Source organism: Phyllobates terribilis, unplaced genomic scaffold, assembly GCF_046119375.1.
Source record: "Phyllobates terribilis strain yellow unplaced genomic scaffold, ASM4611937v1 Scaffold_3__8_contigs__length_932513732, whole genome shotgun sequence".
In the NCBI taxonomy this organism is placed as follows: domain Eukaryota; kingdom Metazoa; phylum Chordata; class Amphibia; order Anura; family Dendrobatidae; genus Phyllobates; species Phyllobates terribilis.
The window spans coordinates 879,261,361-879,288,871 of NW_027362763.1; the positions used below are offsets into that span (position 1 = coordinate 879,261,361).

The window sequence follows — 27,511 nt, forward strand, 5'->3', positions numbered from 1 at the left end:
TCCCGGGGCAGTAGCTTCCTGCTCAGGTACAAGACAGGATGTTCCTGGCCTGTCGTGTTGACCTGACTTAGCACAGCACCGAGGCCAAAGTCACTGGCGTCGGTCTGTACCACAAACGGCCGGTCGAAGTCGGCAGCTTGCAGTACAGGGGAGCTACTTAGGGCGGCCTTGAGTGCCCCGAAAGCTGTCTCGCAGGCGACTGTCCAGTCGACTGCGACGGGCAGCTTCTTCTTGGTGAGGTCCGTCAGGGGCTTGGCCAGGGTGCTATAGTGTGGGACGAACCTCCTATAGTACCCGGCGGTCCCCAAGAAGGACATCACCTGCTTTTTGGTCCTAGGAGTGGGCCAGGATGCGATGGCATCCACTTTCCCCGGTTCTGGCTTCAGAACCCCCCCGCCTACCCGGTGACCCAGGTAGAGGACCTCACTCATGCCCAGCTGGCACTTTTCCGGCTTGATGGTCAAGCCTGCCCGGTGGATCCGACCGAGCACCTGCCGCAGGTGCTCTAGGTGATCCTCCCAAGTGGGACTGAAGACTGCAATATCGTCCAAGTACGCAGCCGCGTACCCTTCAAGTCCCTCAAGCAGCGTATTGACCATCCGCTGAAAAGTGGCAGGGGCATTCTTCATGCCGAATGGCATCACTGTGGACTCGTACAGTCCAAAAGGGGTGATAAAGGCAGAGCGTTCCCTTGCCGCGGGGGTCAGAGGAATCTGCCAGTACCCCCGGCTCAGATCCATGATGGTCAGGTACTTAGCCCCGGCCATCCGATCGAGCAGGTCATCGATGCGTGGTATGGGGAACGCATCGGTGGCCGTTACAGCGTTGAGCCCCCGGTAGTCCACGCAGAACCGTGTAGTTCGGTCCTTCTTTGGTACGAGGACTACAGGCGAGGCCCACGCGCTGCTGGATGCCTGGATCACCCCCAGCTTCAGCATCTCGTCTATCTCTTGGCGCATGTTTCCCTGCACCTCGAAAGAGACCCGATATGCTGAACGCCGGATCGGCGGGTGATCGCCAGTGTCCACGTCGTGGACAGCCATCTCAGTCCTTCCGGGCAGGCTGCTGAACAGCCCCCGGAAGGGGTGCAGGGTGGTCCCCAGCTGGGACCGTTGGTCCTCCGTGAGCTGGTGGCCAACCCCCACATCCTCGATGGACCCACCCGCCTTGGCTTGGGTGAGCAGATCCAGGAGGGTTTCTACCTCTCCTTCCTCGGGAAGGTTGCACACTGGGTGGGCAGTCGCTTCCCGCTCATGATGAGCCTTCATCATGTTCACGTGGAAGGCCTTCCTCCTTCCACGGGCGTGATCCAGGGTGACCAGATAGGTGACGGCATTGAGTTTCTGGTGCACGAAGTAGGGACCTTCCCAGGCTGCCTGAAGCTTGTTCTGTGGTACGGGGACCAGTACCCACACCTTTTGACCCACCTGGTAGGTCCTCTCACAAGCATTCTGGTCGTACCACCGCTTCTGGTCGGCCTGGGCCTGGGCCATATTGTCCTGCACCAGCTTTGCCAAGGCCATCATCCTGTCCCGGTGGCGCACGACATACTCGATGACCGACACCTCGGGGGTGGCCAAATCCCCTTCCCATGCTTCCTTCACCAGAGCCAGGGGGCCCCGTACCCGTCGCCCGTACAGGAGCTCAAAGGGGGAGAACCCCGTTGAGGCCTGCGGAACCTCCCGGTAAGCAAATAGGAGGTGTGGGAGGTAACGCTCCCAGTCTCTCCCGTGGGAGTCGACCAACATCTTAAGCATCTGCTTTAAGGTGCCATTGAACCGCTCACACAGGCCATTAGTCTGTGGGTGATACGGGCTGGCCACCAGATGTTGCACCTGCATTTGCTTACAGAGGGACTCCATCAGCCGCGACATGAACTGGGTCCCTCGGTCGGTGAGCATTTCTTGGGGGAAACCCACTCTGGAGAAGATCTCCAGTAAGGCGGTAGCCACCTTGTCGGCCCGAATGGACGACAAAGCTACCGCTTCCGGGTACCGGGTGGCATAGTCCACTACCGTGAGTATGAAGCATTTCCCGGAGTGGCTGGGAGTGGACAGAGGTCCAATAAGATCCACAGCAACCCTCGAGAAAGGCTCTTCGATGATTGGCAGAGTTACCAGTGGGGCTTTGGGGCGCGGCCCCGCCTTCCCCACCCTCTGACAGGTGTCACACGAACGGCAGTAGGCACCCACCGCGGCTCCCATCCCAGGCCAGTAGAAATGCTGAGCTATCCTGGCCTTGGTTTTAGCGATCCCTAGGTGTCCGGCCATCGGAATCTCGTGTGCGATCCGCAACAATTCCGCCCTGAACGGATAGGGTACCACTAACTGTCGGTCCCTGGGCCACGCCTCCGGTGAACCCTGCTGGACCGTTACCCGGTACAGCCGTCCCTGGTCCCAGACCACCCGCTCGCAGTCTGACTCCATGGGAGGCTGTGCCGCCTGTTCCTTGAGAGCTTTCAGGCTGTCGTCTGCTTCCAACGCAGCCTGAAATTCCTGACTTGAGGTGGCCAGAATCGACGAAACTGCCACATCCTCTGTCAGCCCCTCCGGGCATGTCACCTGGCCGCTGTCTGACCCGGCAGACACTTGGTCAGAAGTGGGGAAGCCGTCGGACCTCTGCAAGGCTCCTTGGGCTCCGGCGCTCCCACTCCTGGTGACAGCGGCTATGACCGCTGTGACCGTGGGTAGTGCCTGCTTCCCCTCTGTTTCTGACCAAGCCGCCCGATCAGGCAGGCTTCCTAGGCCTTTGGACATCTCGGATGTGGGGAACTCCTGCCCTGGGGTCTTACCTGGCGGCTCCTCTCTTGGGACACCCCCACCTCCCATGGCCTGTTCCTCCCCCTGCAGTGGGCCTATACTCAGCAGCCTGGATACCCCTGGGAGCCCTACACTGCCGGTAGCTGCCCCCCTCTCCATCCCTGAGCTTCCCTCTACAGAATCCTGCCCGCCCCCTCCCTCACCGGAGGACAAGAGGTCACGGCACGCCGGCTGAGCACCTCTGCGGGCATCCCCACACTCCCCACCTGCTTTCACTAACCCTGTTTGTGTTGTGTCTGTGCAGGTGTTACCCTCAGGTTTCACTCCCTCCTCCTCAGCAGGACACACACTACATACAACATGGTTGGCATTAGCAGCAGACAAATCAATACACTCTTGGGGGGCCGAACTTGGGGGTTCAGAGGGTACATACTGCGATACTAGACGCCCCAAGTCGGTCCCTAATAAAACATTTGCGGGAATATTTGGCGTTACTCCCACCTCCCGCATCCCCCTTCCGGCACCCCAGTCCAAATACACCATGGCAACGGGAAGTGCCGGCTCCACGCCTCCAACCCCGGAGACGGAAAGAGTCTTTCCTGGTACCAAGTCCTGGGGGGACACCACCTCAGGCCGTACCAGTGTTCGTTCAGCGCCCGTGTCCCGCAGTCCCATGACCGCAGAACGGCCTATGGTGACGGGTTGGATGTTGTCCAGGGACCTACCACCACCCCCTCCCACACACAAAACATTGGGCGCTCTCTGGGACTGGGATGGGGTCTTTTGGCGCTGGGGACACTCAGCCCTAAAGTGTCCTGGTTTGTTGCATAGATGACAACGTCTTACGTCTGGTCCTTGCCTGGAGAGGGCAACAGGGGGATACACCCCTTGTGTTCTAGGGGCCGGGGAAACAGGGGCATGACTGGGCTTACCCCCTCTCCAGGTGCTGCTGGCAGACTTCTTCAGCTCAGGCGCCCTGTTATTGGCATACTCGTCTGCCAGGGCGGCTGTAGCAGAAGCCCCTGTTGGTTTTCGGTCACGGAGGAACTGTCGGAGGTCCTCTGGGCAGTTCCACAAGAACTGCTCCGTGACGAACAGTTCCTGGACCTCCTGGCGGGTAGTAAGCGCTAGACCCGAGGTCCAGTGCTCTGCGGCTCTCAACAGCGCCCGCATATGATCGGTCCAGGTGTCCTTGGGGCCACGCAGCAGGCTCCGGAACTTCTGGCGGTACGACTCGGGAGTGAGGTTGTACTGCCGGATCAGGGCCCGCTTGATGCAGTCGTAGTTCTGTACCTCCCCGGCAGGTAAGTCCCCCAAGGCATCCAGGGACTTACCCCTCAAACGGGGGGTCAGGTATCTGGCCCACTGATCCCGGGCCAGATGGTGCTGAAGACAGGTCCGTTCAAATGCCACCAGAAAGGAGTCCAGGTCCCCATCCTTCTCCAGTAGAGGGAAGTCCTCAGCTCGGACTTTGGACGACTTGGTCTCCTGATGGGTTGGTTGCTCTAGCGGAAGCCCCCGCTGGGCCAGGTCCAGTTGGTGCTGGCGCTCCGCAGCTCGCTCTGCACGCTCCGCAACCTCCCGGCGCTCTGCAGCTTCACGCTCCGCAGCCTCCCGGCGCTCTGCAGCTTCACGCTCCGCAGCCCGCTCCGCAGCCCGCTCCGCAGCCCGCTCTGCACGCTCCTCCTCCGCTGCCTTCTCTGATGCTGCCAGGAGGGTTTTGTAGACGGCATCGCCATGAGACTGGAGACTTGCCATAGCCGCTTGTAAAAGGGCTTGTGATCTGGACAGGCTGGGCTGGGTAGGTGGTGGGCAGCCCACTGCGGGACCGTATACTGGGGACTGGCTCCCTGAGGTGCCCGGGCTGGACTCCTCCTCGCCATGAGTAACAATGTCCTCCCCTCCTGCCACACGGACCGTAGCATTAGCCTCTTGCAGGGTCTTGCTCCTGGTGCCGTCTGCCATCTTGGTAACCGACACCGCTGCAACCCTGAGTTTGCACACACCTTGTTATACTTTTAGCCTGACCGTCTAACGTTGGGCTGACCTTAAGACTCCAGCAGTGGAAGTTACCACTGGCAGTCTTTAGTGCCTGGGAGTAGGGGTCCCACAACACTATTATTCTGCAATCCCACCGCTCTGCCACCAATGTGATGAAAGCCGGCCGGTGGGTGCAGCTCTCTGGCGCCCCCTTACCTCTCAGGTCAGTCAAGGTACTGCACCTAGAGAAAGTAGTGCCAGGTAGCTGCAACCAGCGCAGGGAACACGGTAGTGTGTTATCCCTTCAACGTCACTAAACCGTAACGTCACTACACAGCACAACTCGCTAGCGCCCTCTTAGCCTCAGGTCAGTCAAGGAACTGCACCTAGGATAAGCGGTCGCCAGGGAGACTGTCCTGTAACCTACTGGGTATCGGGGCCCTCTGTAGTGAGGGCGGTATATATATCTTCCTTGGCCGCGCCAGGAATATATATATCTGAACCTCCGACCGTCACTACCCGCCTTCCCCAATCCCCAGTTGGTATGCTGCCACCAGTCCCTATTTTAGATATACGCCCAGTCCGTGAATGGGCCTATATCGGGTCAGGAACCAACCCTGGGTAGCGTTTTGGCTTGAGCCGAGCTCACACGGACGTGCGTTCGTTATGCAGAATAAAAGGCAGGCCCACAATTACTTGAGGTAATTGATTATAATAATACACTAGATACACGATATACAACTAAATATACACAGGTATAAGGTCAGGCTAAACTATACAACAATGGAATACAACACACAGAATCACCACAGCATATCAGTTACCGGTTTCTTGATTTTCTTGTGACGCAGGGAGAGGATTCTGCGGTCGCAGGCACGGTTCTTTGTTACAGGCTGAGGCCTACCACCGCATGGTCAAACTGCTCCTCCCCTTGGTGGCCTCAGCTGGTGCTCAGATGTTCAGCACACCACTCTTGGGTCAAGACTGACTTGTCTCTTGTCTGTCCTGCTATCTTACCTGCCCCGTCCCGCCCACTGCTGGTGAGGTCAGCTGGCTCAGTCTCCACCCTCAGGTCTAACTTCGATCAGAAGCCCAAATTCTATGGAACCCAATAACTTCTTCTGGGATGGTCTCATGATACCCCCAGGGGTTCCCATGGATTCGGGCCGCCGTAACCGACCTTTTGATATCAATTATGATACCATACGGTCCTCAGGAATGGCTCCGCGCTATATCTTGGCTTCCAGAGCACGTACAAACGTCTACCGCGGAGGCTTGTGTGCGCAATGGCTCCGGGACGCCGTGATATTTTTTTATTGGCCCATCCCACGCAACATGCGTGTACTATTCATGTTTCTATATCTTATGCCTCCATGCTTGTGACAGACAAAGAAACTAGTCCTATGGGACAAATGGTCAGGTACAGATAGACGAAGCACCCCCCCCTGCTGGCTGTGTTTCCTCTCGAAGTCTTTGAAGCTCCTAGCATTCAAGTGTTAAGTAGGCTTCTTATCTTACAGGAGCCTGGATGGGGGGAAACTATCTAGTTGACGTTTTAACAGAAGGTCCCAAGGGTGGGGGCTGCTGAAGTGTGGCCATCCCTGGATATGATTTATCATTACCAAGATGGCGGCTACAGGTTCATCACAATACACATAAGACAGTCAGATAGTCCTGTCCAAATTGTCATGTTTGGACAAGTTTGCTTTAAGTTACCTTTACCATTGATGTTATCTCCAGTGGAATAGTTCCCCAAGTACAAATAATTGCCTTATAATATATTATAGACTATTTTGAAGGTAATGTGATATTTTGTGCTGGGTTGGTATGAAAAAATTAGTTCTTAAGATCCTTTTCTGGAAATTTTTTATACATTTTTCACTTTCTTTGTATATTGCCTTTTACATCTAAGCAAATGTCTATTACATTGACAAGTGAATATCCATGACTTGTAGCATATCATCAATGTCAAGTGAGAAATGGCACAGGGCCAGCATGGTGGAGAAAAGCCTCCGTAATAGAGTTACTCTCACACTGAATTCTCTCAAGTTAATAAGACAAGTAGGAGGAAAAGAAATCGCAGGTGGCCAACGTTGGCTGCAAATTCCTGAACTAAAATAGATAACGGAAGAGAACACAGCAGAGATGTAAGAAGGAAAAAGTTTAATGAGAAGAATTAGCAAAATAGCTTTGAACTACTTTCATATTCAGTCAGTATGTACAATATATTGCATCTCAACAGTATCTGTAGAGTAAGACAATTTTTCCATCGCGTTTTGGACGTTGCAGTTTTTGTCTCTTTTTGGTCTGTAACGTTTCAAATAAATCTGCTTTGTTTGTGATACTTCCTGGTATTTGGCTTTGATAAAACTTTAGTGATAATTTATGTCTGGATTACATGTGGTTTCTACCTGCAGTTTTTCCGCATCTCATGCAGTTCTACAGGGAAAATCCGCACTTAAAACTCAGCGTACCCGCAAGAGAAATTGACATGCTGCGGATTTCAAAAACACACAGCAGGTCAGTTTACGCTGTGAAAAAAACCAATGGGAATTAAACGTCTATAAATCCCAACCACTTTGCAGGAACTAAAAAACGCTTCATTTTTTAGCAAAGCAAAAGGATGTAATGTCAAAAACACACCAAAAGTGGGAATTTTATACAAGACTATAGAGTTCGGCAACTTTTGCACACAGCATTTTAGTCAGTATTTTACAATCAGTATTTGAAAACTAAAACCAAAAATAGAAAGTAAACAGAGAAAAACTACAATGAAAAGCTATATATTTCTGTGTTTTGGATCTTCACTTTGGGCTTAAAAACACTAAGGGAAAATACTTCCTATGATACTGTCATTTATAAGTACTCTAAAACTTTGTTCAGACGTCCAATTTTATTTTTTTTTGCATATCAGAAAAAACTGACCTTTTTTCATCAGTTTGCTCATCTATTTCAGATCTGTGTGCTTATTTTTACTATCAGTGTAACATATGTTTTTCTCACTTATCCATTAAACAGCAATTAATACACCTCAGTCGGATGGCACTCGGGAGGCACACGGATGGCATCTGAGTGGTATCTGATTTGTATAGGAATTCGTGACTCAAATCTAAAATAGACAAGTCTTTATAATTTTTAAGGACACTCAGTCTGGAAAAAAAAACAGGACATGTGAACAGCCCGATATAACGGGTACGTGTTCTATCCATGTTTTTCATGTATAAGAAAAAGGGACGTCTGAATGAGGTGTTTGAAGCCATAAGGAGTCTTTGTCAAATAATATAGAAACAAATGGTGTAGCAAAATTTAAAAAATGTAAGAATCACACCTTAAAGGTTTTATACCAAGTTTGCAAGTCATCCTCTACATATAAGATAAGAGATAACTTTTGATTACAGTGGTCTGCTTGGACCCTCACCGATTCCAAGAACAATGCAATAGAGAATAGGGGATAGATTAAATGGAGCGGTGGTCAATCTTGCGCACCTCTGCTCCATTCATTCGTAATGGGATAGGTGAAGACCAGCCTACTGCTGGGACCCCCACCAATCCCAAGAACCATGGGATAGAAGATAGTGTATAGTGTGAATGAAATGGTGGTCAATCATGCACACCTCTACTCCTTCATTCTTAATGGTAATGCAAATGACAAGTCAAACGCTGTGCTATTGAAGAGGGGGAGGCACAGGGCCGGTAACAATAAGCTGTGGGCCAGGGCCGGTAACAATACGCTGTGGGCCAGAACTGAGTTCTCTTCGCCCTGTGTACCCTCTTCTATAAAAGACTGAGAGTGGAGTGTGTAATGTGATGGAGGATTTTCTGTACTCACTGTTACATCGTCCATGGGACCGGAACCAACTTCAAACAAAACAGAAGATCTTAGATTCGGATTAACAGACTCACTTTTAGTGTGCAATTCTTCCACACACGGCTGCAGCATACAGATTAAGACATGGTCTTTAGTTAGTGAAGTACCCTTGGTTATGTGCCTTTCCAGTGTTCGTTCTCGTCCTGTCCTGAGACCCATCATCTTCCACTGCCTCACCGATCCAGCTGAGAATCTCCACATGAGGAATATAGAGGCCTGCCTCTCAGTACCTCTGGCGGGCTGTAAGCCCAGGACTGTGTCGGCGTCCAGATCGAGTATCAAATGTCCTCATTCTGTTCAGAAAACTTGCACTGTTAAAACACTTTCTCGATTGCTGTATCTGCTGCTGAAATCTGTCTCCCTATCCATTCAGTCTTCCTCCTACACTTCACTCTCTCTCACATAGGACCTGCTTCAGTCCCGTTCTATTGGGGTCGTGGATCCAGAACTCGGGTGTCTGTGTCATGGACTACATCCTAGCAGACTCTCAAACCAACTGTCTGCAACCGAAGCTGTTTTCTGTAAAAAACTGTTCTAACCCCTCCCAGCTAATGATGCAACCCCTGAGTTTAACTATATAATGGCTAAGTAGTGTAATGTAAACTATATCCCTATCTATTGTATGGTTCCCATCTGGACCGACCTCCCGCATCCCAGGGACAGCCTTAGGCGGAGCGTATAGGAGAACCGACATACAATAACAGCCATAGAGATAAAACAGAGCAAAACATCTTTATCACATAAATTGTAATATACCAATATTTAACATAAAACTTCAACTCAAAAAACCTTTCTTGACACAGAGTCTTCTCAGCCCACCACCCTCCTACACTAACTCCGGTGGTCCCATAGACAATGAGTGGAACAGCAGTACGCATGATTTATCACTGCTCCATTCATGTGGGGTTCTTCAGAAAGAAGTGATGCAATTCTAAAGCTCAATGTTTTGGTGTTTCGGTAGTTAGTAAAAATGACAATGGTAAAGAAATCAACTAAGAAATGTTCTGAACATGTTTTGATCATGGAAATGAAGGTAAAGCCAGTAAAGAATAAGAACCAGATATAGAATTCACGGACTCCTTAACATCTCGTACAAATTCTCTTCCTAATATTAACTTTCCAACTGCTATAAAGAATGTGTGGGTTGATTATGAGATTAATGCTGCTTATTTTACCTGGTTAATATACCAGAACCACTGCACACTGACAGGGGGAACTGTGATCAGGTCACGCAATTCCTTCTCTGTGTTGTCAACTCGTCAACCTCATAACATCAGCAATGGTACCGGATATTCTATGCAATCCACACATTCTCAGTAACACCTGAGGCAAAATATTCCCCTTATTATGTAACTAAGAACCATAAAACATAAAAAAGCTTCCCAATAGAATGCACCAGAAAAGTGAGAACTTAACTTCTTTTAACTGCTTCAGGGTTTCCGAACCTGGGCTTAAAGAAGTGACATAAGACGTAAGATATACATGGCAATATCATTTTGACATTGCTGTGCACTATTTTTATTTTATGGGGCACTTTTGTGGCGTTTTCTCAGGCTGATTAAGTCTGAAGAAGAAATTGTGTACGCGTGGCCCAAGGCTATATGCACAGTCTTTTTTTGCAGCTTTTTTGGAGCAGAAACTGAGCAAAACCTCTAAGTCACTGAGGAGTTTTGAGTTTTTGAAGAGAATTTAAAAAGTTTCTGCTCAGTTTCCACTTTACCTTTAGGATACTGTACATGGCGTTTTTTAAATGCCAGAGTACCCACATCATTTATGAAGTAGAAAACGCTTCAGAAAAACACCAAAAAAAAAAAGTTTTTGAAGCGGTTTTTAATGTGGAATTAGGAGCAGAATCTATTTCTAAATCCTTGCCAAAAAACTCAGTGTGTATGTACCATTAGAGTGCAGATTGGTGGAGTTAAGAGTCCTATAAGTAGAATTTGTACCTATCAGACAATTATGGAATATACTTTCAATATGCCACACTGTCACACAAGATAATACCCCTATAATTTTTAGCGTGGCCCCTGGATTGGTTCAGTATCGCAATGTGGCCTTTGGACCAAAATGGTTGTGCACCCTGGATTTTGGCTCTGTTGGTCTTACACTAATCATAAAAAGTTAGGGATATTCGGCTTTCGGGCAAAATTTCAGGATGAACCTAAAATGCACTCTAATCTTTTCAGGTGAACTTAATTTGACCTTCTCTAAGCTTTTGAATGCACATGTCCAACTGTGCAATGTTTCAGTACTTTTTGCACAACCTGCTGTTCTCTAACAAGGAGCTTAATGGCAAAATTCACAACAGGTGTTTGATCCATGAATCGGCCAATACATTTTGGGGTTCAATTAGAATTGGTATTAAACAGGCACCATATCATGCTGTTCACATTTTGACATCATGAGACCAAGAGGAAATCTAACAACTGATCACCAGTACCCCGCCATTGCGAGGTTTCAAGCAAGATGTTCTCAGACGGAAGTGACCATTGAGCTTAGCGTGTCACAGAGTGTCATCAGCAGGTTGTAACAGAGAGACTGGAAGAGTCACAGAAAGGCAGAGAAGTGAACATCCTTTGGCCACATCCCACATTGATGACCGCTTCACTGTGAACAATGCCCATTGAAACGGGATGATGAATGACACACAACTCCAGGCACATTTAAGGGAGGTGAGAGGCACCCAAGTGTCATGTCAGGCCATTCAATATCATTTTCATCAGCGTAATCTGCGTGCTAGACGACCTGCAAGGGTACCGGACCACACTACTAGGCAGAGGCGTCATCGTCTTGCATGGGCCAGGGAGTATCTACGCTGGATGAGGGACCAGTGGTCCTCAGTGCTGTATACTGATGAAAGTTGATTAACGTTGAGCAGAAATGATGGCCGCCAACGATGTTGGAGACGTCAAGAAGAGCACTTTGCATCAGTCACTGTTGTCACCAGACGAGCCTTTGGTGGTGGTGGTGGTGTTACAGTGTAGACTGGTATGTCTAGTCAATACAGAAGTCCCCTACACTTTGTGAATGGTACAGTGACAAGCACCTACTACTTAAATAACATTATTAATACAGTCATTGCGCCTCTGCACAATGAACACAGGCCTAATTTCATCTTCATCTTTCAACCAGCTACTATTTGTACTGCAACACTCCAACCAAACCCACCTAAAGTATTTCATCATTAATGAGCTCCGCAAGAATATAAGAACTGTAAGACATGCAACTATTTTATACCAGTAAATTAGATTACTATAAATTTAGCACCATAAAGACATAACTTTATAATTAGCATTATAAAAGGTAAAATAAATGTCCACATTAAGGTTAAATAGATCGACTCTGAATGGATGATTAAAAAACAGCTATTAATTTAAAATTATTTTAGCAGCTTATAAAAGGTCAAAAGCTGAAAGAGAAGTTGAGTCTTGGGAGGACTTAGGAGAAATTCATCACGAATGTACTTATATTTTTGGCTTCACATTAAGAAAGTTTACATTTAGTCTAATGAAAGCAATTACTGAAAGACTAGTAAATGTAAAGGCTTTAAAATGTTAAGTGTGATAACTGAACTTGTACTAAGCCAGCAGTCCCTTAAAGGGAATCTGTCAGTAGGTTTTGGCCATATAATCTGAAGACAGCAGGAGATAGGCTATGTTCACACTAGGCATTTTTTCAGTGTTTTTTATGCAAATTTTCAGCTGCGTTTTACAGTGCCAGCAAAGTCTATGAGATTTCAGAAATCTCATGCATACACATTGCTTGTTGTGTCATCAGTATTTTGTGCTCTGCATGTTTTTTTGTAGAATAGAGCATGTCACTTCTTTCAGCGTTTTTTACCCATTCAAAGTAATTGGTGGTGAAAAAACACCTAATGTGAACATAGCTATCAGGTTTTGCTGCGTTTTTAGTGAAAAAAAGCAAGTACAGCAGTATTTGAAACTCATTTACTTTTGTGATTTGACCATCTTGTTTTGGTCACCTGAGATGGCAGTTTGGATTAGAACAGTTTAATTAAATTAGTGATGGGAACAATTCAATAGGAAAATGTTCCCTTTCACCGTCGTCATCTACAACAACAGATTCATCGCTCCAACATCAGCTGATGTTTTTCTCTGACTCACCTCAACATTAAGCTCTTTCTGTAGTAAGATATTTGTGATTATTATATTTGTGACTACTCTTGTCCTCATAGATTATAAGCTCTTGTGAGCAAAACCTTTATTCCTCTTGTTTGAATTGTTTCACTATGTATTAGGCTCCTTTCACATGTCGAATTTTCTCATACATGTTTTTTACGTGTCTATGGTGTTGTTGTTGTTGTTTACATTTCTTTGGACTGAAAGTCTGCAAAAATTCCCCCAAAACATAGAGACATGTCCGATTTTGATAGTTGCTAAGGATGAAAAAATGAACATACTGATCACACACAGGTGGCATATGAATAAAGTACAGAGAATATGGTTGAAAGCAGTAATTTTTTTCTGGATGGGAAATGTACAATTTTTTTTCACACTTCTCCAAACTTGGCCTTAGTGCAATCACAGCAATCTGCTGGGAGAAACTACTCTTTTTTTTTTTTTTGCAGTAAAGCGATTTATGTGGAGGACTGCCTTATTAGGATATAGGGGTAAGATCACACAACGAAGATTTGCTGCACAGATTTCTGTGACAACTGTGGGTGCGAGATAAGAGGCTGCTTTCACGGCTATCCATCCTTGTCTGTCTGATCTAATTTTGGAGATACCAGGTGTGTTAAAAAAAAGAAGAGGCTGCTCCGACTGCTGTCCACACTGTCTATCTGATCTAATACTGGAGATATCAAAAGTGCTGAGGTAAGAAGAGGATGCTCACACTGCATCCCACCCTGTCTATTTAATCCAATATTGGAGATACCGGGTGTATTAAAGAAGGAAGAGGATGCTCACCCTGCTGTCCACACTGTCTATCTGATCGAATACTGGAGACAGACACCAGCAGTGCTGACATAAGAAGAGGCTGCTCACACTGCTGTCCACATTGTCTATCTGATCTAATACTAGAGATGCCAGGTATGTTAAAGAAAGAAGAGGCTGTTCATCCTGCTGTCCACACGGTCTATCTAATACTGGAAATACCAGGAGTGCTGACGTAAGAAGAGGCTGCTCAAACTGCTGTCCACCCAGTCCTTTTGAACCAATTTTAGGTCTCTAGTGATTACTTCCCTAGACAAAACTATTGTGATTTGCTGATTAAAAGTATATATGAATTAATTTATAATGATATTTCCTTTAGTTATCTGTTATCCGGAGAATCACTTTAAGTGCCTACCATAAACATAGAAGAAAACATGGCTACAGTTGCATCATTTACATTTGATTTCATTAATCAATAAAAAGATCAAATCAATAATAATCACAAGATAGAATTTACAACCTACCAGATCGGGATTTGATAATATCGCTGAACTCATTGTTTTGTTCTCCATCCGTTCTGTCGAGCTGTGCCCCAACATTAGCCATTGCAGGTAATTCTTTGAAGTTTATCACAATTTACAGAAAAGTATCTGTGTGCATGTAACGTAGAGCGAAGTGACTGAGCTTGGGTGAAATACCTGAAAAAAATGAATTAGTATTATTGATTGGAAACAACACTACTGCTGCTATCTTGGTTTCTACAAGCATATTTCACATGAATTAGTGTTTTTTGTTCATCCATATACTGTACATTGTTATATGGTCATACAGGTGTAAATGAACACAGTATTAACTAAGTTGAGACAATCACAGTATAAACCTTGACATGATGTGACATGTGTATAAACCCTTACAATGACTGGCACTATATTTATAAAACAACTGTGGACCTCGTTGCATTTCTCTTTGCATAACTCCTCTGATTAAACACATGCCTTTCCATCCAATCTGCAACTGGCTACTGTTACTCAGGCGATGCCCATTCTCATGATAGATGCCAGGGATGTTAGGAAGTTATGACTTAAAGGGATTAACCAGTAATATATTTTTTTTCAGTTCTATGCCCAGTGTACAAGTAACAAATTGAGATTTTCTCATCCACCGCTACTCTAGAGCTGTCTCTTCACTGCTGCTCCCAGTATTTATTGACAGACTGCAGCAGTGATGTCACGACTACAGCATGTGACTGATGCAGCCAATCACTGGGCTCAGCTGTCTTGAGCCAACTACATCAGCATCAATAGAGCTCAGTTATTGGCTGCAGTGGTCAAACGCTGTAACCAAGTCACTTGTAGCCTGTCAAGAAACAGTAAAGCAGCAGCGGAGAGGCAGCACTGCAGCAGCAGAGGGTGACTAACACTCAGCTTGTTATTTTTACATTGGGCAAGCATATGTATATAACAAACTTAATACTGGAGAACCCTTTTAATTTTTTCTTGGAGACAGTTTTGAAACAGAAAGGCCTAAGTCCACAAACAGGTTTTTCCAACATAAGCATTAATGAAATATTAGTGGGTAATGCTACCAATGTCTTACTGGTAGATTTACGACCACTGGGACAGTCATAATGGCTAAAATGAAAGAGCTGTAATGTCTAGAAAGCAGAGCGACCCTTTAGCCTCTTTTAGAAAAAAATACCAGGGATTGGCTGTGAATTATAAAACAGCATGGATCCATCCTTCCAAACATTGTGGAGATGTCACTGGTCGGAAAGGTATAAGGTTATTTAAAAGTCGGACATTGACTAATAGAGTAACTACCTATCCCAGGTGGTACTGTGAGAGTTAGAATGCAAGAGAGCAAATTTGTGTAGCCATAATAAGGTCAAATCACTTATTTTTCTTAACTTTTTTAACTCCTTAAGGATGGAGCAAATTACAGTTGTGCTCAAAAGTTTACATACCCCGGCAGAATTTTTGCTTTCTTGGCCTTGTTTCAGAGAATATGAATGATAACAAAAAAACTTTTTCTCCACTTATGGTAATTGGTTGGTTGAAGCCATTTATAGTCAAACTACTGTGTTTTCTCTTTTTAAATCTTAATGACAACCAAAAACATCCAAATGACCCTGATCAAAAGTTCACATACCCCAGTTCTTAATACCGTGTATTGCCCCCTTTAATATCAATAACAGCTTGAAGTCTTTTGTGGTAGTTGTGGATGAGGTTCTTTATTTTCTCAGATGGTAAAGCTGCCCATTCTTCTTGGCAAAAAGCCTCCAGTTCCTGTAAATTCCTGGGCTGTCTAGAATGAACTGCGCGCTTGAGATCTCCCCAGAGTGGCTCAATGATATTGAGGTCAGGAGACTACTGAGGTGGCCACTACAGAACCTTCACTTTGTTCTGCTGTAGCCAATGACAGGTCGACTTGGCCTTGTGTTTTGGATCGTTGTCATGTTGGAATGTCCAAGTATGTCCCAGCTTCCGGGCTGATGAGTGCAAATTTGCCTCCAGTATTTTCTGATAACGTGCTGAATTCATCTTTCCTTCAACTCTTACCAAGTTTCCTGTGCCTCTGTAGCTCACACATCCCCAAAACATCAGCGATCCACCTCCGTGCTTTACTGTAGGAATAGTGTTCCTTTCATAATAGGCCTTGTTGACCTCTCTCCAAATGTTACGTTTATGGTTGTGGCCAAACAGTTCAATTTTGGTCTCATCACTCCAAATTACATTGTTCCAGAAGTTTTGAGGCTTGTCTCTGTGCTTTTTGGTGTATTGCAGGCGAGATACTTTGTGGCATTTGCGCAGTAATGGCTTTCTTCAGGCAACTCGACCATGCAGCCCATTTTTCTTTAAGTGCCTTCTTATTGTGCATCTTGAAACGGCCACACCGCTAGTTTTCAGAGAGTCCTGAATTTCAGCTGATGTTGTTTGTGGGTTTTTCTTTGCATCCCGAACAATTTTCCTGGCAGCTGTGGCCGAAACTTCTGTTGGTCTACCTGACCGTGGTTTGGTTTTTACAGAGCCCCTGATTTTCCATTTGTTAATCACAGCTTGAAAGCTGCTGAATGGCATTATCAATTCCTTTGATATCTTTTTGTATCCCTTTCCTGTGTTATACAGTTCAGATACCTTTTCCCGTAGATCCGTTGACAATTCTTTTGCTTTCCCCATGATTCACAATCCAGAAACGTCAGTGGCTGGATGAAAGATGCAAGAGTCAGTCTGGGTCCCAGAAACTTACTCAGCTTTTATGCACACACACTGATTACAAGCAAACAGATCACAGGTGAGGATGTTACCTTTAGAAGCCATTCAAACCCATTTGTGTCAAATTCTGAGCATGTTATCAAGCAAAAATCACCAGGGTATGTGAACTTTTGATCAGGGTCATTTGGATGTTTTTGGTTGTCATTAAGATTTAATGGCTTCACCCAACCAATAATCATGAGTGGATAAAACGTTTTTTTGTTATCATTCATATTCTCTGAAACAAGGCCAAGAAAGGAAAAATTCTGCCGAGGTATGTACACTTTTGAGCACAACGGTATGTACTTAATGACCAAGCCAATTTTTACAATTCTGTCCAGTGTCACTTTACGAGGTAATAACTCTGGAACGCTTCAACAGATCCCATTGGGTCTGAGACTGTTTTTTTCGTGACATATTGTATTTCATGATAGTGGTAAAATCTCTTTGATAACACTTGCGTTTACTTGTGAAAAAAAAACGGAAATTTGGTGAAAATTTTGCAATTTTCAAACTTTGAATTTTCATGCCCTTAAATCAGAGAGATATGTCACACAAAATAGTTAATAAACAACATTTCCCACATGTCTACTGTACGTCACAACAATTTTGGAACCATTTTTTTAGGGACCACATCACATTTGAAGTGACTTTGAGGGGCCTTTATGGCAGAAAATACCAAAAAGTGACACCATTCTAAAAACTGCACCCCTCAAGGTGCTCAAAACCACATTCAAGAAGTTTAGTAACCCTTCAGGTGCTTCACAGGAACTGAAGCAACGTGAAAGGAAAAAATGAACATTTAACTTTACTTCAGACCCAATTTTTTTATTTACATAAGGGTAAAGTTTTGTGTGGTGTAAATTAGGGGTTTTAGTGGTAATATTTTGGGGTACATAATTTTTGATTGCTTCCAGAAACCCCAACGGAAGCACCCACCACAAGAGGTAGATGGAGACACTTTGGAGTCCGTTTGTCATCTGCTCTGGTGGTCTCCATCTTTTTAGGCATGCACAGATCTGTGGCTGTCCTCACTTGTGTGCTAAAAAAAAGCCTAAAATGATGGTACGCCGCTGGAACAGAGACCAGTCCAAAGGGACTCCATCGGCCTCATAAGTGAGTTGCTCCATCTGGGTTTTATGTCTGAACTGTGGTTTTGGTGAATTTACATGGAAACCCCAACGTAAGCACTCAGCGAAGGGCGCAGGATAAATGTGAGCCGAGCCTTATTCCAATATTTTTGGAGGCAGAATGAAGAAATAGACAGCAGTACCAGAATATTTCTTATTTTTATTTTTGCGACGTTCACCGTGCAGTATAAGTGATAAGGCGGATTTATTCGTCGGGTCAGTGCGATTACAGAGATACCAGATTTATATGGGTTTTTTTTTAGGTTTTGCTGCTATCACACAGTAAAAATGATTTTTATAAAAATAGTTATTTTCGTTGCCATATTCTGAGAGCTGTAACTTTTTAACTTTTTGGTGAACAGAGCTGTATGATGGCTTATTTTTTGCGGGAAAAGTTGCAGATTTTTTTGGAACCATTTTGGGGCACATAGTAATTTTTGATCACTGTTTATTCAGTTTTTCAGACACAGAATGAACAAAAACCAGCAATTCAGTTACTGTTTTTATTTTTTGTCCATCAGGTCGGTACGATTACAGCGATACCAGATTTTTTTTTTTTATGCTTTGATATTTTTACACACTAAAAACAGTATTTTACAAAAAAGAATTTGATGTTGCATCGTCATATTCTGAGAGCTGTAACTTTTATATTTTGTTGCCGAATGAGCCATATTATGGCTTGTTTTTTGGGCTACGGTTTGGCGTTTTTATTAGTATTATTTTTTTTTACGTGCGACTTTTTGATCGCTTTTTATTCACTTTTTCGTGAGTCAGTATGATGAAAAAGTGTCATTTTCGGCGTGTTTTTATTTTTTACAGCGTTTGCTAAATGGACTAAATAACGCAACAGTTTTGTAGAGCGGGTCGTTCCAGACGCAGCAATACAAATTATGTGTAAGTTTTTACGTTTATTTTTGTTTTATCACAAGTGCTGCATTTGGAGCGGCAAAACGGATTTTAGTGATTTGTGTGCACTTTTTGTGTTTTTTTTACTTTTTTACATATTTTATTTAGCTTTTTTTACTTTTTTCACTAAGTCCCACTGTGGGACATGTGTGATTTTCACTTTTATTGTTGATCTCATACTCTGCGGTACCTCTGTATTGCAGTGCATGAGATCTGTCAGTGAGTCAAGTCTGACTCACTGACTGTGCCTGTGAGAGCCAGCTTATTCTCACAGGCCACCATACCCTGGGATTATTACATGATCTCAGGGTACCATGGTAACCATCGGGACCCGTGATTCTAATCGCGAGGGGCCAATGGTTACTAAGGGGGTCGCAAGACCCCCCTTGTAACAACTTAAATACCACTGTCACGATTGACAGCGGTATTTAAGGGGTTAATCAGCCCCGATCAGCAACGTGACCGGCCTGGGCCGATACTGCAGGGTGTCAGCTGTCATACACAGCTGACACCCGCAGGAATCGCCGCCGCCGGGCGGCGCTATACACTTATTCCGCACCGTCGCATTTTCACGGCGCTGTGGAATAAGTACCCTTAATGACCTCCCTAAAAATGCGTTACGGCGGTCGTTAAGGGGTTAAAGATGTAAAATTAATTTTCTATCTGAAATAGTCTAAATATAGAAATTACAAGAGATTGCCTATAATTAATACTCACTATCCACTCCTGGCTTTATTTTGGGAGATGAAGCAGAGAAAGTTTCAGATTACTTGGCTAGGGTCATCTTGAAGAAGGGGAGAGTTTCATGCTATATTTACGTCATCCTAAAGTTGCATTTACACTGGAAGATTGTCAGGAAACGTGCGCTCCAAGCACTCATTTCCCTATAATCATGCAATATAGATAGGCTGCTGATCACCCGACGAATGAGGAAAACGCATTCGTTGGGTGAAATGATCCTTTGGCTTGGCTAAAAGATCATTGTTCTTGGCAGCACATCGTCCTGTGTAAGGCTCTGTTCACATGTCCAGTCAGTTAGAACAGATCCAGCAGCAATCCATTGGCAAAAATGTTGTGCAGACACAACTTTTTAGTCCCTTTTTAAAGAACTGATCTCTGCTGGAACCATTTTATTAACAATGAACTTTATGGAAAACAGATCCGTTAATTAGCCATCTGTTTTTCTTTCATTTGTAAAGCATCCGTTTTTTGCTTACTGGATCGAGTGAGCAAAAAACAGATCCGTTACTGGATCAAGTGAGCAAAAAACAGATCCGTTACTGGATCGAGTGAGCAAAAAACAGATCAGTTACTGGATCCAGCAAGCAAAAACGGATCTGATACAAAGGAGCACAACACGTATATTACAATACTGCATTATCTGTAACCAAGTTGCTTACAAATAAAGTATTACTTTGTTACAATGTATTCTTACACAACATTAGTGAATGGTAACCCCACAACCATTTCCATCATTCAAACAGAACTTGCTTATGGCAGGCTATCTTGTCCTGAGGGATAGTCTGAGTGACTCTACTTGTTTAGTGACATCACATGAAACATTTAGAAGTCACAGACCAACACATTTCATAAAAGCCCTCTAAGCACATAAGGCTCTGTTCACACGTCCATTCACACATTCCATTTGTTGGCTCGGTTTTAGGAATAAACAGAATAATTGATCCGTTGCATTAATTATGCAAGTGGAAACAGAGGATCCAAATGATTATTATGGTGTTGTATTTTCAGAACAGAAAAAGAAATCCTCTAGGCGGAATTGTTCATTCTTAAAAATGGAACCCAAAAGGATCCCATAATAATCGATGGTTTCTCTCTGCTTCTTTTTACATAATTCATGCAGCGAATCACTTAACCCATCTGTCTGTTTTGAAAACTGAGGCGACAACCGGAATTTGTGTGATGTTCTAAAACTTTGTTTTGTATGTGACAGGTCCCCAAAAAAATGATAGAAAACAATTAAGAAAAACAAAAATGTCACAGATTTTGGTGTCCCAGAAAAATTGCAAAGTCATGAAAACGATAAAGAATCCAAAGCACTTGGTTCATTATGGGGGGTGACAGATTTATCATTTATTAAAGGGAACCTGTCCTTTTACTAAACGATCAATCTGTCACCCCCCCCCCCTCCTGTAATGAGCCAAGTGCTTTGGATTTTGTATCATTTACAGGACTTTGCAATTTTTCTGGGACACCAAAGTCTGTGACATTTTTTTTTTTTTTTATATTTGTTTTCTATAATTTTTGGGGGGTCCTGTCACTTACAAAACAAAGTTTAAGAATATCACACAAATAGTATCCAATGTTCCAAACCCTCAAAAGTAGTGATACGGATATATGTCCCTCCTTACAGCCAGTGATTCGGATACATGTCCCTCCTTACAGTCAGAGATACGGATACATGTCCCTCCTTACAGCCAGCGATACGGATACATGTCCCTCCTTACAGTCAGTGACACGGATACATGTCCCTCCTTACAGCCAGCGATACGGATACATGTCCCTCCTTACAGCCAGTGATACGGATACATGTCCCTCCTTACAGTCAGTGACACGGATACATGTCCCTCCTTACAGCCAGAGATACGGATACATGTCCCTCCTTACAGCCAGCGATACGGATACATGTCCCTCCTTACAGTCAGTGACACGGATACATGTCCCTCCTTACAGTCAGTGACACGGATACATGTCCCTCCTTACAGTCAGTGATACGGATACATGTCCCTCCTTACAGCCAGCGATACGGATACATGTCCCTCCTTACAGCCAGTGATACGGATACATGTCCCTCCTTACAGTCAGTGACACGGATACATGTCCCTCCTTACAGCCAGTGACATGGATACATGTCCCTCCTTACAGCCAGTGATACGGATACATGTCCCTCCTTACAGTCAGTGACACGGATACATGTCCCTCCTTACAGCCAGTGACATGGATACATGTCCCTCCTTACAGCCAGTGATACGGATACATGTCCCTCCTTACAGTCAGTGACACGGATACATGTCCCTCCTTACAGTCAGTGATACGGATACATGTCCCTCCTTACAGCCAGCGATACGGATACATGTCCCTCCTTACAGTCAGTGACACGGATACATGTCCCTCCTTACAGTCAGTGACACGGATACATGTCCCTCCTTACAGCCAGAGATACGGATACATGTCCCTCCTTACAGCCAGCGATACGGATACATGTCCCTCCTTACAGTCAGTGACACGGATACATGTCCCTCCTTACAGTCAGTGACACGGATACATGTCCCTCCTTACAGTCAGTGATACGGATACATGTCCCTCCTTACAGCCAGCGATACGGATACATGTCCCTCCTTACAGCCAGTGATACGGATACATGTCCCTCCTTACAGTCAGTGACACGGATACATGTCCCTCCTTACAGCCAGTGACATGGATACATGTCCCTCCTTACAGCCAGTGATACGGATACATGTCCCTCCTTACAGTCAGTGACACGGATACATGTCCCTCCTTACAGCCAGTGACATGGATACATGTCCCTCCTTACAGCCAGTGATACGGATACATGTCCCTCCTTACAGTCAGTGACACGGATACATGTCCCTCCTTACAGTCAGTGATACGGATACATGTCCCTCCTTACAGCCAGTGATACGGATACATGTCCCTCCTTACAGTCAGTGACACGGATACATGTCCCTCCTTACAGTCAGTGACACGGATACATGTCCCTCCTTACAGTCAGTGATACGGATACATGTCCCTCCTTACAGCCAGCGATACGGATACATGTCCCTCCTTACAGCCAGTGATACGGATACATGTCCCTCCTTACAGCCAGCGATACGGATACATGTCCCTCCTTACAGCCAGTGACATGGATACAGGTCTCTCCTGTTTATTTCCATCTGTCACATTGTAACACTAATCACAATCTGTTGGTAAAACGACAGCGAACCCGGGTGACTTTCCTCCATGTATTGAGCAATGTTAGGCGGTTCTCTTGCCATGACCATTCATTGCGCTGACCTCCATATACTCCACTTTTGCTTCCCAATATATATGCCGCACACTTCGGTGCCAGTGACATGAGGCCCCCTAGACTATTATGGACAGGGACACAAAGGAGTCACAAGAGCTGGAGAGCAGACACATGACTGAGATTACTACTGGGGAACATGGAGGTGACCCTTTTCCTGCATTAGAAGCAGCAGAGCACCTTGCAGCTCCTGTCCTCATGTACAGACTCCATGCTCTCCAGTTACAGGACACATGAATTATTGAGCCCAGTAATCTTACCTGGGAAGTCTCCCTGTTATCTGCAGGACACAGGCTCTTATGGTCACTCCTCCAAAAAGTCACCAACTTCCTGGGATCGCTAACAACACCCTACAGATCCACTCCCAGGCATTGGGATCCCAGCAACCAAGTGATCTACAGGGCTCACACCATCCCGGATCCTAGGAGGGATTCCTGCAAGAATTCTACTTTTTACAGCTGCTCCTCCCTTCCTTGGCACAGCAGGAAAAACTTGCAGCTGTCCGGTTACAGGAAAGAGTTAACAACTTTCCCTCTGCTGTGTGCTCTTTAAGAATTTGTGAACTCCCTTTCTGTCCAGTAATCCACAAGATCGTGATCTCCTAGGGTCCGGCGATCGCCCGCTGGGCACCGATCTTTCCCTCCGATATAAGTTGCATGGGTCTGCACGGCCGTCCTGTCTGCTCAGGGCTCTCTACTAACTTGTATTCGAGGTTCACAGTCGTAGCTCATTTTGGATTTCAATGCGGTCGGCTGTTACAAAACTCAGAGAACGTGGCATACGGTTATCACGTCCCCGCCCTCTCTGAATCCACGGCCTCTTCTCTTACTTTAGTGTTACTGTGAGATGGGAGGCTGACAGGCGCCACCTAGTGGAGAATCGCTGATACTACTCCTTTGTAGAATTGGTGCACATGAAGTAAGGAGTTTATGTACAGTATATACGGTCCCCATTACCTCACTAAGAAGAAGAGTTGTGGAAGTATGGAAATCAAAGGATGTAAAACATGATAACAATAAGTAACTGATGAAAATTTTAAAACAAAATTATCCAAAAAAATCTTAATTTATTCATCATTAGGCTACGGTCACACTATCAGTATTTGGTCAGTATTTTTCCTCAGTATCTGTAAGCCAAAACCAGGTGAGGAAAAATCAGAGAATAGGTACAATAGAAACACATCACCACTTCTGTATTTATCACCCACTCCTGGTTTTGGCTTACAAATACTGAGGTAAAAAACTGACCAAATACTGATAGTGGGGCTAACCTGGCCGGTGCCCGCACTTAGCTGAATGCTACGGGGAGAAAGTGAACTTTATTGCCCCCACAGCGTTCCAGTTTCACTCACAGGGGCGGGTTCAGTCACCACTGTGTGAATAGAGACCAGCGGCTGTAACCACAACTGACAGCAGGCTCAGCATTGGGGACAGTTGTCAGGCAGGGCCGGGGCCAGCTGTCAGTCAGGGCCGGGGCACGGTTACATCCTGATCTCTGTACACTCCAGAGCTGTGACTGAACCCGCGCCGGTGCCGCCCCTGTGACTGAAACTGGAACACTGTGAGGAGGATAGAGCTCACTTTCTCCCCGCAGCGTTTGGGTAAGTGCGGGCGACGGGCAGGTTAGTAATGCTATTGACCTGTAAATTAACCCCATATCTGCAGGTCAATAGCATTTTTTCTGGTGACAGGTTCCCTTTAAAGGTGTTGTCTCATGTTCATTCTTTAGGAGTGCACCATTCCTCTGTCTCTTAGGCCGGGGTCTCACTAGCATATGGCATCGGATGCAATCAATATGCTAATGACACTCAGCTCCTGCTCTGCTGCGAGCGTCAGCCGAGTGTCAGTGCTCCGTGCCCCGGTCCTCTCGCACAGCGAATCACAGCATGGGTGCAGAGGAGACGGAGAAAGTAATTTCTCCATCTCCTCTGTTGCTGGTGTTGGCGGGAATCGCACTGCACTCGGGTGATATCCGAGTGCAGTGCAATGTTTCACACGCACCTATAGGCTTAAATTGGTGCATGCAGTACGGAATCCAGCATGCAATAGCAGCATGCTGTTATTTTTTTTCAGTCCGATCGGAGCTGAAAAAAACGCCACTGAGCACACCATCATAAGATTAAATTGGTACGAATGCAATCCGATTCTTTATCGGATTGCATTCGTCTGATTTAATCGCAAATGAGAACGAGCCCTTACTTAAAGCTTGCCGGGAGTCAGAGTGCTCCTGATTCACTAGGTGCTCATATTTAAAGAGAAACTGACAGCTGATACATGCTGCTCTATCTACGGACAGCATGTATCAGGCACTGGCTGTATGATCTCAGCCAGGTATGTTTGACTCTGAAACGATGCAGCATTTCAGATAAATACATACTATACAAGCTGAGACTGCACTGTAGACTAGTTAGACAGGCGGATCCCCTGCGGCTTCTATCCGCCCACTGCCCTGGATTTCCAAGTCTCTGATTACGCTCCCGTATATCCAGAGACCTGCTAGTTCACAGCAGGAGGCAGGGAGAATTCACCGGGGACCTGCCTGTCCGACTAGTCTAGCCGTCGGTTATTAAAGAATGTTTATATCTGTAACGCCACATAGTCAAACATATCTGGCTGAGATCATACAGCCAGTGCCTGATACAGTACATGCTTCCCGTGGATTGGGCAGCATGTGTCAGCTGTAAGGTTCTCTTTAAATATGAGCGCCACACGAAGAAATGCACTTATATGTCTTGGAATGCCTTCAATAGAAAAAAAAAGTTATGGTTCCTGGAAGAACGATAGGAAGAAACTAAAGCGCAAAAAATAAAAATAGATTTTTTTTGGACAGTAGAGCTGTTGGCTTTATTGGGGGGTACATACAACATTTTGATTGCAATTAATTGCATTTGGGTTTAGATTTTCTTTGTCTATATGCCATTTTTTTGTATGGATTTGTTAATTTTATATTTTGAGATGTGCGATTCAAAGTTTTTTTTAAACTTTTTTTTACTTACCTTCGGTGACTTGAACCTACGATTATTTCATCACTTGTTTTGTATAGTGTAATGTTACAGTATTATAGATTATCTAGCAAAAATGATGGTCTCTTACGAAGCTCAGCCTATGGCTGGGCTTCACAGGAGTACCAAGATGGCATCTATCAAGACCCTTAGTAGATCCCCAATTGCCATTGCAACCCAGCAGCACTATGTGTTTGTGTTATAAGGGGCTGACAGGTGTCAAAAATGATATGCCACAGAGATCACAACACCTAAATTTCGCTGTCAAAAGCAGACAATGTTTTCTCTTATTTTATTCCCGATGATCCCCTGAGTCATCCATTTTTTTTATCTTAAATACGCCATATAATTCCAGAGGTATGGACCTTTTAAGTGGTATTAATTTTACTGGTCTATACGATTGTCACAAGGTAATGTTGAACCACAGCCTAAGGACAAACTCCCAGAAAATTCAGTGAGCCGTGCCATTTTGGTCAAGACCATAAAAATTATTACAAAATAAAAAGGCTCATAATTCTGAAATCATAATGCGGATTTAAAAAGAAAAAAAATACTCAGGGGAGTATCAGGAATAAATAGCCAACAAACAGGTCCTCTTTAAGTTGTTAAACAGCAGCTATTGGCTCTGGTCATTGCTATTAGAGGCTGATGCCGGCTGTATGTACACCCGCACCCAATGTGTGACATATAGCACTGTGCAAAAGTTTTAGGCAGATGTGAAAAAAATGCTGCAAAGTAAGAATGCTTTCAAAAATAGAAGTGATAATAGTTTATCACTTAACCCTAGAATGCATACCTGGGGCCTCGCAGGCCCGCCCTGTTAATTGTTTTCTATTTTCTGCAAGATTTCTTTAGTTAGAATTTTGAAACTCTAGGTATTCCTCAGGTATATAGTTGTTTGTCATTTCCAGTGGGTCATTTATTTATTATTTGCACACGGGCCTAAAAGGCCCCAGGTATGTGAAAGTGTAGATTTTTATGGTCATGCATTCTAGGGTTAACAGAGTGCAAGGGTAATAAACAAAGGAGAAATCTAAAATCAATATGTGATGTGACCACGCTTTGACTTCAAAACAGCATCAAAGCTTCAATTCTTCTAGGTACACTTGCACAGTGTTTAAAGGAACTAGGCAGGCAGGTTGTTCCAAACATCTTGGAGAAGTATCCACAGATCTTCTGTATATGTAGGCTTATGCGAATCCTTCTGTATCTTCGTGTAATCCCAGACAGACTCCATAATGTTGAGATCAGGGTTCTGTGGGGGTCATATGATCTCTTCTATGACTCCTTGTTCTTTACACTGAACATAGTTCTTAATGACATTGGCTATAAGTTTGGGGTCGTTGTCCTGCAGCAGAATAAATTTTGAGCCAATCAGATGCTTCCCTGATGGTATTGCATGATGGATAAGTGTTTTTCACCATCAAGGACACCAGTAATACTGATCAAATCCCCAACCCTATTTTCTGAAATGTAGCCCAACCTTGCATGGAACCCCCACCATGATTTACTACTCCTGTAGATTCTCATTATTGTACTTCTCTCCAGTCCTTAACCCCTTAATGACCGCCGTAACGCATTTTCACGATGGCAGTTAAGGGTACTTATGCATCAGTGCTGCTCTTTCGCGGCACTGAGGAATAAGGCTGTAGCGCCCCCCAGCATCAGAAATTCTC

At 45.0% G+C, this 27,511-nt stretch overlaps 1 protein-coding gene across 3 annotated transcripts in view; it reads right to left on the minus strand.

Annotated features, from left to right (window-relative positions):
* UTRN (utrophin) overlaps positions 1 to 23,619 on the minus strand; it is a 768,906-nt gene extending 745,287 nt beyond the window's left edge. For 2 of the 3 annotated variants that reach the window (XM_073672651.1, XM_073672650.1), the window contains exon 1: positions 8,643 to 8,823. In XM_073672651.1, coding sequence (XP_073528752.1) covers positions 8,643 to 8,808 — 166 coding nt within the window. In that variant the 5' untranslated portion in view covers positions 8,809 to 8,823. Of the gene's footprint in view, positions 1 to 8,642; positions 8,824 to 14,026; positions 14,201 to 23,094 lie in introns of those variants that run through there. The other variant, XM_073672652.1, reaches the window with a different exon arrangement.
* Positions 23,620 to 27,511: the final 3,892 nt, after the last annotated feature.